The sequence below is a fragment of the Tenebrio molitor genome, chromosome 5, assembly GCF_963966145.1.
Source record: "Tenebrio molitor chromosome 5, icTenMoli1.1, whole genome shotgun sequence".
NCBI classification, from domain to species: Eukaryota; Metazoa; Arthropoda; class Insecta; order Coleoptera; family Tenebrionidae; genus Tenebrio; species Tenebrio molitor.
In genome coordinates this window covers 11302050-11321053 of record NC_091050.1, presented here as the reverse complement: position 1 = coordinate 11321053, position 19004 = coordinate 11302050, and the positions used below count along the sequence as shown (strand labels likewise).

General features: G+C 39.8%; 3 protein-coding genes and 1 pseudogene across 7 annotated transcripts; 2 read left to right on the top strand and 2 right to left on the bottom strand.

Moving 5' to 3' along the window:
• The first annotated feature begins 1 nt into the window (after position 1).
• LOC138131238 (uncharacterized) lies at positions 2 to 3192 on the top strand (annotated as a pseudogene).
• Ist1 (IST1-like protein) lies at positions 3120 to 5242 on the bottom strand. 5 transcript variants are annotated; one of them, XM_069048117.1, is made up of 8 exons: positions 4958 to 5242; positions 4742 to 4904; positions 4469 to 4688; positions 4255 to 4421; positions 4086 to 4199; positions 3830 to 3877; positions 3687 to 3719; positions 3120 to 3470 (listed from the first exon to the last, which is right to left on the bottom strand). In XM_069048117.1, the coding sequence occupies exons 1-8, from the start codon at positions 5137 to 5139 to the stop codon at positions 3294 to 3296; spliced, it is 1104 nt and encodes a 367-aa protein (XP_068904218.1). In that variant the 5' UTR covers positions 5140 to 5242; the 3' UTR covers positions 3120 to 3293. The 5 variants fall into 5 exon arrangements, with proteins under 5 accessions (XP_068904218.1, XP_068904219.1, XP_068904221.1 ...); XM_069048118.1 differs by having other exon boundaries at positions 4255 to 4415; XM_069048120.1 differs by lacking the exon at positions 3687 to 3719.
• A 58-nt stretch (positions 5243 to 5300) lies between these two features.
• Ns2 (nucleostemin 2) lies at positions 5301 to 7781 on the bottom strand. Its single transcript, XM_069048105.1, has 4 exons — positions 7502 to 7781; positions 7186 to 7395; positions 6423 to 7131; positions 5301 to 6374 (listed from the first exon to the last, which is right to left on the bottom strand). The coding sequence occupies exons 2-4, from the start codon at positions 7393 to 7395 to the stop codon at positions 5332 to 5334; spliced, it is 1962 nt and encodes a 653-aa protein (XP_068904206.1). The 5' UTR covers positions 7502 to 7781; the 3' UTR covers positions 5301 to 5331.
• A 433-nt stretch (positions 7782 to 8214) lies between these two features.
• On the top strand, positions 8215 to 18640 carry Karybeta3 (karyopherin beta 3). The gene is made up of 8 exons (XM_069048079.1): positions 8215 to 8375; positions 8720 to 9031; positions 9074 to 9517; positions 9565 to 9775; positions 10525 to 10881; positions 10961 to 11412; positions 16807 to 18052; positions 18106 to 18640. The coding sequence occupies exons 1-8, from the start codon at positions 8295 to 8297 to the stop codon at positions 18321 to 18323; spliced, it is 3321 nt and encodes a 1106-aa protein (XP_068904180.1). The 5' UTR covers positions 8215 to 8294; the 3' UTR covers positions 18324 to 18640.
• Positions 18641 to 19004: the final 364 nt, after the last annotated feature.

The following is a 19004-nucleotide window of genomic DNA, read 5'->3' as shown; positions in this document are numbered from 1 at the left end:
GTTGACATTTTGTGCATAAATTTCTGATAGCGCGTATCTGGGGATCCGGACATAAACGGATTAGCCGCAGCTGGTTCAGGGTCAGTTCAGTTAACGAGCGTGGATCGTTCAGTGAATTACGAACGGATTAGTTGTGACAAAATGGCACCGACGGTTGAGCGCGTCACCGAGAGCACTGAGCTTGGAGAGGGCCCCCATTGGGACGCACCCTCTCAAAGTCTCTACTTCGTGGACATTTTCCGCAAGTCCATCCACAGATACGTTCCCGCCACGAAGAAACACACCAAAGCTGTCATCGGTGAGTGGCGTGACATGATTTAGGGCGCCCGGGATGATTTTTTGCACTGCGGAAGCGATTTTTATCTAGAGATAACCACACCCTTGCTATTAACGATGACAATTCTTAAACTAATCTGTTCAGACAAATACATATTTGACAGCAACCTGTATTGACATATAAAAAAGTAGTATATTTCAAACCAAGGTAAGAAAGTGCTTTCTTGCAGACCGCACGCAAAGTGCCCAAGGTCTGCAAGGGCACTTTCTTAACAAGGTTTGAATACAATTTTTTTTCCTACCGGCACAACTTCGTTGAAAAAAGTCAAAAAAAGATTGTTATGTTCTTGATTAAAACGAAAATTTTGAGAATTTAATAGTAGGCTGGGTTATTTGTTTAATTAACTTGTCATCGCATTTGAAGATTTGACGTTTGTTCGAAAATTTGATATAAACAGAAGTTGTAGTACCTACCTAGCTTATCTGTTTATTTTCCAGATTACATATATGATTGATCTACCAACTTGCTTTATTAAATTGGCTTTCATTTATCAATAACTTATTTCACTTTTGACACTTTTGACATTTGTATTTTGGTACAGTTTTACCATAAACATTTCATGATTAACTTTCTTACCTTAGCGAGAAAGTTGAATTTTCTCACCTCAAATGAGGTATCCACAGCCCACATTTCTAACCTGTAGGGAAAAAATAAATAAACAGACTGTACCAGGAGGGATTGACAAGTTTCTAGCCTAAAGTAAAAGAAAACTACATTTTTGAGAAATCATTTTATTTGCACATGACAGGACGTTGGTGACACCGCTTCGTGTTTTTATTTCAGGGACCGACACCGTGTCCTTGATAATCCCCGTGGAAGGCCACAGGAACAAGTTTTTGATCAGTTTGGGGCGCCACCTGGCCACGATCAAATGGGACGGCGAACACCACCAAGTTTCGGAAATTACAAAATTAGGGGAAGTGGACGACCAGTCTGACACCCTGGACAACAGGTTTAACGACGGAAAGTGCGACCCCACGGGTCGACTCTGGGCGGGAACAATGGGAGGAGAGCCGGTCTACGGACACGTCAAACCCAACAAGGGAGGATTGTTCAGTCTGGGACCCGACCATCAACTGAAGAAACACTTGAGTCACATCAGCATCTCCAACGGCCTGGCGTGGAACCCCGACCTGGGAAAGTTTTACTACATCGACTCACCGAAACGGACAGTGGAGGAGTACGATGTGGACTTGAAACACGGCAGTCTATGTACGACACTTTGACGCAATAAATTGGGGCTAATTTGTGGCTTCCAGCGAATGGGAGAGCTGTTTTTACGTTGGACAAGCACGACATCCCCGGGTTCCCCGACGGGATGGCGATCGACACCGACGGGAATCTCTGGGTGGCGATCTTCAACGGCCACAGAGTCATCAAAATAGACCCCCGCAAGCCGGAGACCCTGCTGCAAACGATCAAAATCCCGGCCCAACAAGTAAGACCGATTTGTCTTGACAGGACGGTTTTTAGTTTTGTTGACAGGTGACGTCTGTCGCTTTCGGGGGTCCCAACTTGGACGAGTTGTACGTCACAACAGCAGCGTTCACCGTGGACGGGGTCGAACTGCCGCCACCCAAACACGGGGCGGTTTACAGGGTCACCGGAGTAGGAGCTAAAGGGTTCCCCGGGGTTAACGTCAAAGTGTAATCGTCTTATCTTTGTTTGCCAATAAAGAGATAATTGTCAAAAACAGTTTTATCTTTAATTGACCTCGAGAAGGTCATCTCCAATAACAAAACAAAAAAAGATAAACGAGTGTTATCGGTTGGGATTGATTTATGACAGATGTCGCAAGTGTCACAACCATGGTGGTAATCAATCCGATCGGGGACAACCTAGAAGTGGGTACCAGAGCCCATTGGGACAGCGACACCCAAAATCTGTACTACGTGGACGTCCCTCAGTCGACCATTTACAGGTACAGACCTGCCACGGGAATCGTTACGAAAGCCAGAGTAGGTGAGCGAGGTCCACTCTTTTAGAGTTTTCTTGGGCAAGTCGATCTTCCAGGAGATGAACCTCTGGCGTTTGCGTTTCCGGTTGAAGGCAAGGACGACCAGTTTGTCGCAGGGCTCGGCCGCAAAGTCGTCATACTTCGATGGGACGGGGTTAGCAAGAGCGTCTGCAGCTGCCACACCGTTAAGGAAGTCGACAGACAACCAGAACTGAGCACCAACAGATTAAATGGAGGAAAAGTGGATCCGTTTGGACGCTTGTGGGCGGGGACCATGGGAGGCCAAGACGACACCGGCGAAGCAATTCCCGGCAGGGGCTCTCTGTACAGTTTTACTCAAGGCAAAGTGAAGAGGCACCTGAAGGAAATTGGAATTTCCAACGGGATCGCTTTTGATACGGAACTGAACAAGATGTACTACGTCGACACTTTGTTCCCTGGGATTTACGAATTCGATTACGACGGGGAAAACGGGGAGATCAGCAACAGGAAGATTGTTTTTAAATTTGAAGACAACTGCATCAGCGGCAAGCCCGACGGGTTGACCATAGACAAAGATGGCAACTTGTGGCTGGCGGTGATTTACGGCTCGGCGGTCTTAAAAATTGATCCGAGGACCGGATCGATGTTGAAGAAAATTGAAATGCCCACGTCTCAAATCACCGCACTGACTTGGGGAAACAAACATCTCAACGTTCTGTACGTCAACAGCGCCAAAATGGCGGTTGACGGGAAGGTTCCCGACGAACCTGCAGGGTGCACCTTCACGTTGGAATATCTAGGGAAAAGTACTGGAGAGGCGGGTGTCAGGTACAAACTCTAAGAGACTGAACAAAAGGTATTCGAATATAATTATCTTGTATGACTTAATATGATATAAAATATAATATTATCTACATTGCGTACTTTTACTTTTAGGCGTTAACGGTTATTTATTGTTTAGTTATTTATAAATAGCTATCTTGTGCACCTAGTTTACCCATCACATTTAAGCCAAGCTTAATACTTCTTTTTTAACTCGTTGAACCTCCGGGTCAGATCGTCGAAATCTATATCGTCTGAAGCAGTGTCTGATGCGGCGGGCGCATTTGACGGGACTGAAGGCAAGTCGGGGAGATTATAACCACCCTCGTTTAGTTTGTCTTTTGGGGTGGGTTTTTGCGGCTCGTCATTGTTCTGCGAATAAAGAACAATAAATTTTCGTCTGAGACTCTCAAAGTTGACCGATTAGTGTTCAGTTAGAATAAAAGCAAGTTGTGGCAGCTTTTTGTGTTAATAACTTGCGCTAGCTATTAAATAACGAAGTCGGAAATTAGTCGATACAACAAACATATAAATCCCACTTCTGGTTGTCTAATGTGATATAGCTATGAAGCTAGTTAAGTGGTTTACCTGTAAATTATCGTCAGGAGGAACTTTGTCGTCCTAAAATAAATAGGTAACACTGAATATTTTTTCTTTGCGAATATAGACGGCGTTGCGAGATTGTGTTTCAGCTTATTTTACTTAAGGGAAATAATAAAAAAAAGCATTACCTGCAAATTATTACGGGGACAGACCATGCTATAAGTTGGTAAACTACCCTAGAAGCACAAAGATAATAAACACAAAGAAAACAAAATGTGGTAAATAATATCTGAGTTAAAATTTTGTATTATCAAAATTAATTTACTTCCACCAAACCTACTCCCCCTTAATAAGCTGAAACCTTTTCAGTTGTGACAATTTTTCTACTCAATTCTATATTCTATAGGAAATGAGTTTTGGAAATATTTGTGATGCAATATTTACCATAAAGTCAGTATTGCTTTCTTTTCCTTCATCACCTGGGGGTATGTTGTAGGAAAATGCTGGTGGGGGTGCAGAAGGTGAACCAGGTGCATTCCAGTTTTGATCTTTTAGGGGCTAAAAATAAACACAAATAATTACTTTTGCAAATTTTTCACCAAATTAATATTACTGGATAACTGAAAGGGGGTGGAGGTGTATCCATCATGGTCATGGCTGGCAAGGGAGGTGGTTGTGGATAACCATAAAAACCGGGTGGGGCAGGCATTCCACCACTACCACCACCACCACCCCCAAGATTGTTCCTGTCTGACAGATCTATCAACATAGCATCTTTTCCTAAAATATGAAGACATAATTCAAATTTTAATCAAGTCTGTGACTACCTTTCTCCAATTCCATGATTTGTGGGTCAGGCTCATATGGAATATTGTAAGATCTAGCAATCTCAATGACATATTTTTCAACTAAAAGTTTTGCAGGGCTCTGAATAGAAAGTTTGTGTTTTAACTTCTCACTGATGGTCTCAATTGACTCAATTCTGCATGCTTCAGCATAGTTGTGACCATACTTTGCTGTCAACAGATCAGCAATAACTTTCAATTCCTGAAATTAAAAAAGATGTTGAACCAAATCAGGGGGGCACAGTTTCCACTTACTTGACAGTCAGATTGCAGTCTGGGCGCCACCCAAATTAAACTAGAGACCGCCTCGGCGATGCCGTCGTCCAGTTCTTTTATGTTTGTGATTAAGCCAAACCGAGCCAACAGCAAATCACAGTACATTTCAACAATTTCCATTGCTTCTACTAAATAGTCTTCTCTACAGAATTTATTGTTAACAAACGGTTATAATGGGGAAGATCGTGCAGTTACCTTATAATAAATTCCACCCTTATTTTTGCCCTTTCTATTTTTCCATCGCTAATGAAATTTGCGATTTCCCGTCGGGATTTTTCTGTTAGTTCCGTTTTCTTCTTTTCTAAGAGTTTTAGCCTGGCAATCACCAAACGCAAATTAGTTTTTAATTTTGTGTAATTCGGACCGCTTGAAAACATTTTCGACCGTTTTTGACTGATTTCACAATTAAATATAAATATGAATCATCGTATTGTTACCACAAACGTCAGCTGGTACGACTTAGAATGACCAACATAACGACGTAAAAGTTACCGTGGAAATTTAATTTCTCACTTTTGTTTAAATAAAAAAACAGTAATAACGCAACTTTTATATTTATTAAAAATAAATTAAACAGCATTCTGTTTCTTTTTTGGTCTATAGCTTCTATTTTTGACGTTAGAAACTTCGTAAAAGTTGCTTCCAATTTTCTTGCGCTTTTGGGCTCTTTCCATGGCTCTTCTTTGTCTACTTGTTAATTTCTTTACTTGAGGACCACTCTCCTCACTCTTTCGGCCTTTCCTTTTGATTTTCTTCTTTGAAAGATGTTCCACAGTAAATGGCCCACTTGCTGACAAAGCATATTCCTTTTCTTTCATATCTTCCATATCTGAATAAATGGTACTGATGTCAGAAGAATCATCAGAGTCCATATCATCTCCATTTTTTTCACCATCATCTTCCTTTACACTGTCTTCATCCTCTTTCTCTTCATCTTCTCCATTCTCTCCACTCTCATTTTCTTCATTCTCAATCAGTTCATCTACAGCTTTTTCTATGTTCTCAATAGGTTCCAACTCTTTGACATCTTCTCCTTCATAAGTTAGCCCAACTTTAATCTTGCTAAAATCTTGAACAACATTTAAATCAGTTTCTTCTTCTTTTGCACTCAAAGGTTTTTCAAATCCCGGTGGACAACAATAAAATGGTAATTTTCCTCTTTGCCAATCATTCAAAATAATTCTTGCAACAATTCCAATGTCAGGTTCTCCTTTCTTCAGTAGTTTTCCCATTCTATAGGCTAATTTCTCCAAGAAATCAATGGCGCTAGTCCACTCTTCTACTTTATAAGTTTTTATTAAATAATCTTTCCTCACACGCTCCAAAACAGCTTCAATATAGTCTTCAGGATTATTGACAAGTTCTACTCTAACAACTCCTTTTAATACTTTTTCAATGTCTGTTTCAGCAGAAGGATAGACTACACCAGGACAATCAATCAAATAAATTCTTCTCATCAGTGTGATGTACTGCCAGACTTTAGTTTCACCAGCTATGGGGGCTACCTTACACACTTTTTTACTCCTCAATGTGTTAATAATAGATGACTTCCCTACATTAGGATACCCAATAAAACCCACAGATATTTGTTTTTTATCTATGTGTAACTTGGCTGAAAATCAATAAATAGATTTGCTTTGAAACACATTTTATTACTTACCAAACTGCCTCAAGATATTAATCAAAGCTCCTTTACCAAAAGGATGCATCATGCTGGCATGAAATGCAATTGTTGGGTATTCTTTACTCAAGATGGCTACCCAGCGCTGAGTAGCCCAAGTTGGTACCAAATCAACTTTGTTCAAAATAAAAATCAAATGCTTGTGAGGTTTTTCTGTTTTTAAATATTTCTCCAAATGGGCAGATCTTGTCCCCATAGGATCTCTAGCATCCAAGACTTGCAACAGAACATCAGAACTGTCCACCACTTTATATAATTCATTCCAGATCCTTTTTGACTGTCCTGCAGCCATTACCCAATCTCTAGGTAGATCCTTGACACCTCCATTATCCCTTACAATGTTTGAATCTTTCTCATCACTATATTTATCATGCCTCTCTTGAACCAACTGTGACAATTCATCTAATCCTTTAACAGCTACATTTGGCCTTTTCCTGCTTTTCTTAGGACCAAAAACACTTTCAAAACTCTCAGTGTCTAACAAATGAACTCTGGCATTTTTAGCTTTTTCATTTAACAATGTTATTGGGAGAGTTGTGGGTTTCATCACCATCTGATATGGATTCTTAACAGCAGCACCCAGTTCTTCTTGAAACTTTTGCAAAGCATTCTGAGATATGACACGGCTGTTTCCAAACCATTTCTGATTAGGTTCTACTCTAGCTTGTGCTCCTGAGGGCAACCAACCCTTAACAAATTAAAATATGACAATTTAATATTTTTTTTTGGAACTGAGACTCACCTGGAAGGGCGCAGGAGTTAATATCTTTCCAGTTCTATCACGCTTTGCCTTAAAATTTCTGTACATTTGCAATCTCTTGATGGTTGATTTCGAGCGCACTTTCGCGACGCCCTTTAACCCTTCTTTGGGTCTTTCTGGGTTCATGGAATGGTTTGATTTATTAAAACCCTGTTTTCGGGGCGCGCCCCCCGTTGATCGTACTTTCGGCATCTTTAAACGATTCAAATCACAAAATGACAACAAAAATGTGAGGTTATGACTCGGAAAAACCGACAAAACAACTGAACACTTAATAATTTTGTGTAAAGTAAATTACCTTTGTAACGTTCACCACGGGTCTGTGTTAATTAAAACGTTTATATTGTCTTAACAATTACTTGTATTCCCACGTGTTTTTGACTTTTTGACAAATGATAATGATAACATTTAAAAAAATACATACATCTCGCCCGCGGTTTGTTAAAACAGATGGAATTACGTAAAACGTTTGATAATTTTGCGTGGAACAACTGTTTACAGATTGAATTTAGTAGAAAATTGATCAAAACGCAAGATTTGATGATTAACTTTTAGATTGCTATTTATAACGCTGCTATAATAAAATATGAGAATCAATCATAAATGAAAGATATGCAACACATTATACACATAGGTAAACATATTAGGGTACCATCAATAGATTCTGCGCGAGTAACCTATAATTTTATTTTACCCGGACGTTCAACAATTTATCACGTTTCCATTTTATTTCTTAGCACATCCATTACATTCTGTGTAAAAAAAAGATAAAGACATACATCACGGGCGATTTGCGTTAACAGCTCATTACCAGCAATTACAGACTTCAATTACAGGCTGTCCAATCGTTGGGGTATATTGTGTTTTTTAGTTAATTTTTATATAGTGTTTATCTTGTGTATTGAACGATTTAATAATTTTTAATTGCGGGGGGGGAGCAATCTAAACAAGATAGGCTCATAATATTTACTTATTTCGTTATCTGTAAAGCCAGATATGTTTATTTTTTAAGTACAATTATGTGTAGGGTCTTTCATCGGATGCTGTGTTGGCTGCACTTAGTTGTCACAGTTCTTTCATGGTGAGGCGCCATGGCCGCCGATCAAGAGCAATTTTACCAAATACTAACAACCCTTCTATCTACCGATAATACCATTAGAACGCAAGCCGAGGTATGTAAAATATTGTAACATTAATTGTTGTTTGAAATCCGATAAAATTGGGGCGAGGCATCTCTTAGTTTTAGTGCAAAATACGCCGAATATTCTTTCCAACAACGTGTATTTGCAGCATGGCCCTTAACAATCATAAAATTGGAGTATGAATCATCGTGGAGTTATTTGGTCGTTTTTTGTTGCACGAATAAATTCCCGAGTGTATTAACCTTCGGCAATAACGGCGCTGTTTTTGCGATTCATTGCAATTTATAAATCTTGTCAGTTATTTTTAGACGGAAAAAGGGCGCCAAATGATTTATTGCCGTGACGAATCCTTAACGTGAATCGTTTATTCACAGGAGGTTTACAACAATTTGCCTGTGGAAGCAAAAATTAGCCACCTTCTTGGAGCCATCCACAATGCGAGTCTCGGCGATGAAGCTAGGCAAATGTCGGCCGTCCTCCTACGCCGTCTGTTCGCCAGCGAGTTCATGGATTTCTTCCCCAAGTTACCGCCGGCGAGCCAGGCGCAGCTGAAGGAGCAAGTCCTCCTAGCCATCCACCAAGACCAGACTGAACAGCTCAGGCACAAAGTATGCGAGGTCGCCGCGGAAGTCGCGAGAAACTTGATCGACGACGATGGCAACAACCAATGGCCTGAATTTCTGCAGGTACTGACTGACAAAATAAGAAAATTTAACACCTAAGATTAGTTTCTGTTCCAATGCGCCAACGCCCCCAATAACGTCCTCAAAGAAGCTGCCCTTCAGATGTTCACCAGTGTACCAGGAGTCTTCGGCAACCAACAAAACAACTACTTGGACTTGATCAAGCAGATGCTGATGCAAAGCTTGGCGCCAACTGAGGCGTACGAAGTCAAGTTCCAAGCGGTCAGAGCGGTCGGGTCGTTCCTCCTGATCCACGACAAGGAAACGCAAATTTTGAAACACTTCAGCGACTTGCTCGCCCCCATGTTGAATGTGATAGCTGAAAGCGTCCAACAACAAGACGATGACACCCTCCTCAAAGTATTGATTGACTTGGCGGAGAACACACCAAAGTATTTGCGACCCCAATTGTTGCCCATTTACGACATGTGCATGAAGATATTCAGCGACGCGGGAGCTCTGGACAGCTGGCGACAGTTGGCGTTGGAGGCAAGTTCACGCGACAGCGATTTGCGTTTGTTAATTGTTGGGTTTAGGTGATGGTCACCCTGGCCGAGATGGCCCCAGCGATGGTGCGCAAGAATGCCGGCAAGTACATGGAACAGCTCGTTCCTCTGATTCTGCAATTTATGGCTGACCTGGAGGAGGAGGAAGGGTGGGCGGAAGCTGACGAGATTTTAGACGAAGACAACGACTGTAACAATGTGGTCGCCGAGGCGGCGCTTGACCGTCTCGCTTGCGGGCTAGGTGAGTAGCAGCGGTGGCAACACCGCTTGCAACGAAACGAATTTATTCGATTGTTGGCCTGCCGTAAACGGCTCAGTTTCCTGTGTTTGTCCATTTTTGAATTTTAACAATAAATAATGACATTGCCGTGCACGAGCACCTTTATTTTACGTGTGGGATTTCTGGTATATTTCCAAATTTATGGATTTTGAAGGACACCGAAAGCTGTTGATCTTCACATTCTTTTCGTCTTCCGATAATCATAATGAATCTGTTTTTTAAATTTAATTCAATTATGTAACGTTTGTGATAATGCTTTATTGACTTGGGAGCGCAATTTAAAATATGATTAATGATTCTGTCCTTCAGAGGTGATGACATTCCATTAACTTTGATAAAATTCCGAATGTTAATTAATCAATAAATTATTCGCTTTATTGGCGTGCCTCAGACCTCGACGAAATGCAGTGAAGGGTGCCGTTTAATCCTATTCGACCATAGGAAAGAATAATGAACCAATTGTTTGTATAAAAAAAATAATAATCGAGAACAAATTTTTTATTAAAATGTACGATCGCCCATTTTGTCGTTTACACCATTCCTTTTACCTGTTGTCGTGGAGTGGAGAAGTACATGGGCGGTCGTACGATTTGCATGATCGTCAGTTGGGCTGGACACCACGTGATGTGTACTTCTCTCTTTGAGCGCGTTTTATTTTCGTACACGGTCCGAGTGATTGACCGGGTGAATAAAGATGTTTTTTTTTGCAGGCGGTAAAGTAATTTTACCGCTGGTAACTCAGAACGTGCCCGCCATGTTGGCCAGCGCGGACTGGAAACAACGACACGCCGCCTTGATGGCGTTGAGTACCATCGGCGAAGGTTGCCACAAGCAGATGGAGGCGATGCTGCCGCAGATCATGGACGGCGTTCCGGGAGTGATGGAGGGCGTGCTGAGGTACCTGCAGGACCCCCATCCTCGCGTCAGATACGCCGCGTGTAACACCATCGGACAACTCTCGACCGATTTCGCTCCCGTTCTCGAGAAGAAATTCCACGACAGAGTCGTTCCTGGCTTGCTCATGCTTCTGGACGACAATTGCAACCCGCGAGTGCAAGCGCACGCCGGTTAGTCATCATCGATTCGATTTTTTTTTCAATGTGAATGTCGAGCGTTGTACCAACACGGAATTGTAATGATTGACAGGTGCCGCTCTGGTCAATTTCGCCGAAGACTGCCCCAAACACATCTTGACGACCTACTTGGACAATCTCATGGCGAAGCTGGAAGGTATCTTGACGGCCAAATTTAAGGAGTTGGTGGAGAAAGGAACGAAACTCGTGCTCGAACAAGTCGTGACTACTATCGCGAGCGTTGCCGATACTGCAGAGAACGAGTTTATCGCCTACTACGACAGGTTGATGCCCTGTTTGAAATACATCATTCAGAACGCGAACAAAGACGAATTGAAGCTGCTGCGTGGCAAGACGATCGAGTGTGTCACGCTGATCGGTATGGCTGTCGGTACTGAAAAGTTCATGGCCGACGCGACCGAAGTCATGAACATGTTGCTCAAGACTCACGGGGAAGGTGCCGAATTGCCCGACGACGATCCCCAGACCAGCTATTTGATTTCGGCGTGGTCCCGCATTTGCAAGGTTTGTTCAAAAGTGATGTCGATGGCGTAACCGGAAATTTATGTCGACTTTATTGCTTTGTATTACTCGGTGTAATCTTCGTACGCAGCAAGTAAATGACTCATAAATTGCAAGCGATCGTGCAAAGGATAAGCGGCCGTAATCTTAGTTTTCGTTGTTTACCTTAATTTATTGTATCAACTGATAATTTGGGGCCCCGAAATGAAAATTGTCTCTCTTCAAATGGACCAATTCAATTTGAAAATCGTTTCGAAAATTTTGAACGATTCAAATTATTAAAAGAATTGTCATTAATTGTGTTGAACACGTAATTAGTTATTTACACAGGAACGAGTTGAATACAACGTTTTTTGTTCGACGAGCCCCTTAAAGGCTCCAAATCGCTTAAAATCTTTAAAATTAGTTTGACGTTTCGTTTTGACAAGTTGTGACATTTATCAAAAGTCCGTTCACACAGGAGAAAATTCTCAAATTCTGACAGTGGCGAACAAAAAAAAAAAAAAAATTAAACACAAAAAAGTAAATACCGGGTGATCAAAAAGGACTGTTTAAGTTGGCAGTACAATTAAGAAAATTTTATATTTCGGTTATTTATAACACTGCAACCGGGTATGTTTTGTTGGTTTATTTGACAAATATCTGATGTAGGTATAGCATTAACAACGACAAGCCATCAACAACCGAAAGTTACTCCTGTTATACAATTCAGTGTTACCAACTTAAACAGTCCTATTTGATCACCCCGTACATAATGCACTAATAAGATTAGTAACTTTTTTACTGTCGGATTGGTAATACTTCCTCGCTGCGATTACTAGATTATGAGTTTTAAGGATGAACTGGAGTAACAATCTCAGCAAAAAGTTGCGGGAATTCTTATAATGCTATGAAACGTTTATTACGAGGAATCAATATTTGAAAAAATAGTTTTTAATTTTTGGAAACGAATTGTAATGAGTTGCAAGTAAATTTTGTGTTTATTTTCTTGATATTTAGATAATTACTTACATGTGATTTTACAATCTTTTGACTAAGACTGTGAAAGTAAACAAAAGCACGCTGAATTTCAATTTTCATTGATTTCTGTTAAAGTTCATAACGTAACTGCAGTAAAACATGCGATATGAGTGTAATGTTGCATACCGACGTCAATTATATGCATTTTGTACACTTTTATTGAAATTAAAACAGATACATAACCTCAAAAACCGTGTTTTTCCATATGTAATTAGCGATTACAAGGAAAATCCTCGACCAACTTTTTTTGTAAATTCATTAGAAAATTCTACGATATCGATACTTTATGTGTGAAAAATTTAAGAAAAATTGGCCTTTTTGAAATATGTTTTTTATCAATTTTTATGCGACCATTGCTCCATTTCTCATAAGAACACGTGTAAAATATCCCGAAACTTTAAAAGGTAATGGGCCGTATCACGACACCGTTATTAAAATTGCCGATAACTAGAGTCGTGATTAAAATAAACATAAAACGATATAGATTTATGCAATTATAACGTGCCGGAAAGAGATGAATTCGTCACCATCGTAATTAGAGTCATGATTAAATTTAATAAGGGTGTCGTGATACGGCCCAATAACTTTAAAATTCCCCGATCAAATTTTTTTAAATTTGGCACAGTACTTTAGAAATGGATGAAAGGACTATTGTACCAATTTTAAGCAAATTTCGCCATTTTTCAATGTTACCCCAGTTCATCCTTAAGCGTCGGTACTTTCGGTTCATTCTTGGTCCATAATTTCTTTGCCATTTTTCTGTTTTTGTTATAATTTCTTTGTTCTGTCCGTCTGTCTTACGTCATTCCCTTACAAAGCAATTTGCCGTAGTTTTTGTTGCAAAGTAAAACACATTGGGGTTCGAGAAAAACATATTCTGAGGCTATGAGTAGAAAAAGAAATGTTGATACATAATCAATTAAATGCTTATGTTGATTTCCTTAAAAAAGCAAAACCAGTGTGGAATATATTCGTTAATAAAATCACATTTAACGTTTGACATTTAAAAATTTGATAATTTATTACAAAATCAAGAGTACTTTGCTCGTAACGAAGGGAACAAAACGGAGACAAATGAAACTCGAGTAAATAAACAATGCAATTACACAAGCGGAGAATTGTGTAGAATGTTTGCAAAAAATTGTACTGAAATCGTGTAAATGAAGCCATTGGATAGTAGTGACTAATTCCCGATTAAAAAAAAAGTAAAATACATAGTAACAAAGTTGACATTAATCGAAGGTATAATTGGTTGCAAAAAAAAACGGGAAATGAAAAATTTTGTAATGTAAATTTGGTTTTGACCATTTGTCTAGTGAATCACGAAGATAATGACAAAATGTCTCTTAAAATTAGTGTATAAAGCTTGTTTGACACGATACTAAATTTTGTAGAAAATTTGTTAGAAAATGAGAGGACCAATGAACGATCAGGATCTGACAAAGACAGACTGTGATCCTGATCGAGGGTCTCTCTCATTTTCTAACAAATTTCCTACAAAATTTAGCATCGTGTCAAACAAGCTTTAATCCGTAAAAATTTTCATGAAGTAGTCAGAGTAATCACTAATCATTACAAGAAGTGTTTAAAGGGACCACCGTTATTCTTAATCCGCCGATGAAATTCCACCAGCATTGTTATTGCGAATTATTGTGGCAGCATTTCCTACCTGTTCTCTCTCCGGGCTCGAGGGGCACTCCCGCACACTTCACCATACACCAACACATTATCTGTGTATTCACTATTCGAAAATAAACGCACCATTTTCACTCACAAAATTTTAGCTCAAATCACAGAATCAACACGTACACACCTGCCTTGTGGAGTCGGATAAAACTAACTAAAAATTTAACCCGCTTATGTCAGCCTCGGGCGTAGAGCGAAAAAACTTTATTCTAAAAACACGATGTTTTGCACTGATTTTACAAAAACTAATATTTCACGGTCACTGTTATTGGGTCATATAACTAGAAAATAGACAGCTCGTTAATTATGGACGGGTAAAATACTGAAATGATAATTAGATTTCGAAAAAAATGGTACATAACAATTTTGTTGTTCTTGACGAGATCTGTTACGGGTTAAAATTAATGTACTTATTTCTGAGAGACGTTGTAGAAATGCAACAATAACAATATTTTTTTACGCGACTGGGATCGAGTTTGAGCCATTATCATCTGAAGAAGTATGTAACGACGTCCGTTTATAACGACGAGAATTAGCTGGCCGTTCATAAGCGTTATAAGTCGTTATAAGCGACTTCCACTGTATCTTTAAACTTTGACCAAAAGGATTTAAAGATGTCTTTAACACAAAACAAGTGTAAAAAACAATTAAACTGACAGTATTTGTTAAATACCGTTGTTTAATGTAATATCAGGTGGACCACGAAACCTTCAATATTTCAAGAAGCAGCAGTTGCTTTAACACAAATTTGTAATTTCTTCCAATTTTTATAATTTTATAATAATTTGCTGTGACTTTTCTGTCGCATTATTAAGTCCATCTGGTTCGATTTTAAACTTTCGGTTTTGAGAAGGTATGATTAAGTGTCCAATTTATTTGACAATAGCAAATTTAAACAAGTGAGTAATATGAAACTGTCGTGCGATTAAAAAGAAAAAACAAATTGAGAAAGTCATGATTATCATGCTTCAGTTGGTAGCTCTAGTTTAAATATTGCTCTTGTTTTCTAAACTCTAATAGAGAAACTTGACGGTTGTCAAATACGGCAATATTTACACTAGCGCTGCGAACTAAACTACGATAGTTAAAGTTGACTCAAGTTGCAAAAAACCACTTGTCATTTGCAACAGCATTTTTCTCATATTTTTGAACCAAATAAAGGCACAAAGGGACCAGAAAATCATAGTTTTGGTTGAACATTTTCCATATAAGTACAGTTTTAAAGTAATTTCAAATGACTAATGCCATAAAAGTGCTGTTGCAAATGCAAAGTGGTTTTTTGCAACTTGAGTCAACTTTATGTTATGACTTACTCAATTTATTATTTTTTTGGTAATTGTTCACTTTAACTACTTCAGGAATTTTCGCGTTTTTTCTGGCTAGACAGCCTCAGGACGTCCTCCTACATCGTTTCCCACCAGTCAAACCTTGTGCAAATGAAAATTTTCCTTACCCTTAAGTTATACTAAGACTTGGCGCGACCTTGAAACACAACAAGAGAGAAAAAAAAAGGCATTTGCACAAGGTTTGAATGGTGGGACACGATCTAGGAGGACGCCCTGAGGCTGTCTAGCCAGAAAAAACGCGAAAATTCCAGAAGTAGTTAAAGTGAACAATTACCATTTTTTTGTCGATCGCAACCAAAATCAACCAACATTTTATTTTTGATAGTCCAGATGTTTTGTAAACTTACCGTAAAGTCTCGTTTCATTTTTACTGAACGAGGAAAATGACACTGGTTTGACTGAATACGTGAAATCTGTGGAATTTTTGTGAATCAGTCAAAGTGAACCGTGAGAATTTAGATTAAATTTGAATCTGGTGTATCGAACGGTTTGTTTTCTTCGTCAAACAACGATGAAGAGAAAAGAGCAAGATTATGATGAGAAAAAAAACACCCTAAAAATTCACCTCGTCACTGACACATGTAAGAATCAATCAACGAACTCATCTTTGTTTTTCATGACCAACTAGGCCGCCAAATTTTCTTGATCACGTGGTATTTGGTTTAATTGCCACATTGAGTCTTTCTTCCAGTAAGTAAAAATAAAAACACTTAAAAATTTACATTTACTCGTTTATTTTTTCTTTGTTGGATTTTTTACAATGTTTATATTTAAATGACAGTTGTTCGTTAACATTGGTGAAGCCACTAAAAAATTGAAAACTTGAAAGATATTATGTGGAGTGGAATTTAAACTTGTGTTTGATTATGAGCGTGCCTTGAAAAAAATTTATAATAAAAAACGTTCACACAAAAATTAAAACAAATGTTTCCTCAAGGTGTGTAAAGTGTGTCGTAATTTCTAATCAGGTTAAGAATGTTATTCAACGCTGATATAATTCCAAATGGAATGCAAGAACCAAGAAAATAATGAAACAGAAAAACTTTATCGTTAGCATATTTAGTTGAGAGATGAAAAATATCCTTGATTTTGTGGTGTTTTTTTTCCACTCGTTTTTTAGGGTCAAGTTGAGTAACAACGTCTAGACTTCATTCACGTTTCACATACATAATTCATTATTTTATGCAAGCATTTACGTGAACTAGATATTTTATTCACGGACCAAACAGAGTGCATTGTGAAAATAATAAAAGAAAAACCTCAACGGGGTCTGTCTCGTTTATCGAATACAACAGTAAATAAAATTCCTCTTCACGTTTGATTTTTTACGTGTGCCTTTGCACAGGTTCTCGGAAAGAACTTCGAGCAATACCTGCCCCTGGTGATGGGTCCCGTGATGAGGACCGCCGCGATGAAGCCCGACGTGGCCCTTCTCGACAACGACGACATGCAAGGAGTCGAGGGCGACGACGACTGGCAGTTCGTCTCTTTGGGCGAGCAGAAGAACTTCGGCATCCGCACCGCGGGCCTCGAGGACAAAGCCGCCGCCTGCATGATGCTGGTCTGCTACGCGCGCGAACTCAAAGAGGGCTTCGCCAACTACGCCGAAGAGACGGTGAAGCTGATGGTACCGATGTTGAAATTCTACTTCCACGACGGCGTCCGCAACGCTGCCGCCGAATCTCTCCCATGGCTGCTGGAGTGCGCCACCTGCAAGGGCCCGGCCTTCGTCCAGGACATGTGGCGGTTCATCTGTCCGGAACTGATCAAGGCCATCGACACGGAGCCCGAAAGCGAGGTCCTGATGATTTTGCTGGACTCGTTGGCGAGGTGCATCCAGACGTTGGGGGCGGGGTGTCTCGACCAGGAGGTGATGACGGAGCTGCTGAGGATCGTCGACAAGCTGATGCAGGAGCATTTCGAGAGGGCCAACGACAGGCACAAGAAGCATCTGGACGAAGACTACGACGAGGTGGTCCAGGAGCAGCTGGAGGACGAGGAGTCGGACGACATCTACGTCTTGAGCAAGATCGCCGAAGTGATTCACTCGCTCTTCATGTCGTACAGAGAGACCTTCATTCCGTTCTTTGACCAGATCTGCAGCCACTTCGTCAACCTGTTGGCGCCGAACAGGGCCTGGGCTGACCGACAGTGGGGCATCTGCGTCTTCGACGACGTCATTGAGTTCACGGGTCTGGCCTCCGCCAAATACCAAGGATTTTTCTTGCAACCCTTGGCCTTGTACGTCAAGGATAAGAGCCACGAGGTGCGGCAAGCGGCGGCTTACGGCTGGGGCGTCCTGGCACAGTTCGGGGGCGAGCAGTTCGCCGGCGAAGTGGCCAAAATAATACCGTCTTTGGTGGAAGTGATCAGCGATCCCGAGTCGAAAGAGTCGAGGAACGTCAACGCTACAGAAAACGCAATAGCCGCAGTTACGAAAATAATGAAATATAACGCATCTAATATCAATCTAGACGAAATAATTCCGCTGTGGTTCAATTGGTTGCCGGTGGTGGAAGACGCGGACGAGGCTCCTCACGTGTACGGCTACCTCTGCGATCTGGTAGAACAACATAATCCACATATTTTAGGTGAGATCAAATATTGTCAGCTTTCGTTCTGATTTGACGCAAGTCGGTTGCAGGGGCGGGAAATTCAAATATTCCTAGAATTATAAATATATTGGCTGAAGCTTTTTATAGAGAAGTTATCGATCCTAGCAAACCGGAAGGATTCAGGATGGTCAACATCGTTAGGCAGGTCCAATCCAACGAGTCTTTCTTTCAAAGTGTGGTTCAGACTTTACCTCCAGAGTTGCAGCATGCTTTACATGTTGCTCTTCATGCGACACCTTCTTCTTAGTTAAATTTTTAATCAGACATCTTTTTATATAGTTAGATGAAAAAAATTTTAAATCATGAGTTGTAGCAGATTATTTTTTTATATAATTGCGTTATTTTAGGGGATGATTTTTCCGATTATTTTATTGCTAAATTCTCAATAAATTTTTTTCATAAGCATGTAAATAGGATTCTTTTGCAACTCTGGACTGTATGTGATACTCTGATTTCTTTGGATAGCATCGAGGACGAGCATATTTTGATTGTTAGTGTTTTTAAATATATTAAAAAGAATATCGACATGATGTTACGTCACTTCAATAAAACTAATTTTCTCTATTTATATTGTTTGAATAAGCTGCCAATAAATTTTTTACATAACCCGCAAAGGCTGTAAATTTTTCTCCATTACCACATTTTTTTTTATTTTCAAAAATAGTTTGATTAATACTGTTAAAAATAATGTTTTGATACCAAGATTTGTATACAAAAAGGAAAATTGAAATGTAACGGGTGTTCTTTTAAATTTGGCGTTGAAGAGTCGATTGTGAACGCACCACCGGATTACAACTCGTGAGCAGCTGTTTAAATCTAACCCCACTTTTTGGGTGTTTTTAATATGAATTATGCAGTTTGAAAAATCAGTCTTTTTAAGACAAGTGGTTGATTAGCTTGATTACTTTTTGGGTTGCGTTTTTAATTT

Bases quoted from the DNA above. Each gene is read 5' to 3' on its own strand.
- Ist1 (XM_069048117.1), bottom strand. From the start codon at position 5,139: ATGTTTTCAAGCGGTCCGAATTACACAAAATTAAAAACTAATTTGCGT. The intron at 4,200-4,254 runs GTAATATTAATT...GTTTATTTTTAG, and splicing joins CACCCCCTTTCAGTTATCCA to CCCCTAAAAGATCAAAACTG. The intron at 3,720-3,829 runs GTAATGCTTTTT...TATTTATTTTAG, and splicing joins GTCCCCGTAATAATTTGCAG to GACGACAAAGTTCCTCCTGA.
- Karybeta3 (XM_069048079.1), top strand. From the start codon at position 8,295: ATGGCCGCCGATCAAGAGCAATTTTACCAAATACTAACAACCCTTCTA. The intron at 9,518-9,564 runs GCAAGTTCACGC...TGTTGGGTTTAG, and splicing joins GGCGACAGTTGGCGTTGGAG to GTGATGGTCACCCTGGCCGA. The intron at 9,776-10,524 runs GTGAGTAGCAGC...TTTTTTTTGCAG, and splicing joins CCGTCTCGCTTGCGGGCTAG to GCGGTAAAGTAATTTTACCG.
- Ns2 (XM_069048105.1), bottom strand. From the start codon at position 7,395: ATGCCGAAAGTACGATCAACGGGGGGCGCGCCCCGAAAACAGGGTTTT. The intron at 7,132-7,185 runs GTGAGTCTCAGT...TAATTTGTTAAG, and splicing joins TAACTCCTGCGCCCTTCCAG to GGTTGGTTGCCCTCAGGAGC. The intron at 6,375-6,422 runs GTAAGTAATAAA...ATTGATTTTCAG, and splicing joins TAATATCTTGAGGCAGTTTG to CCAAGTTACACATAGATAAA.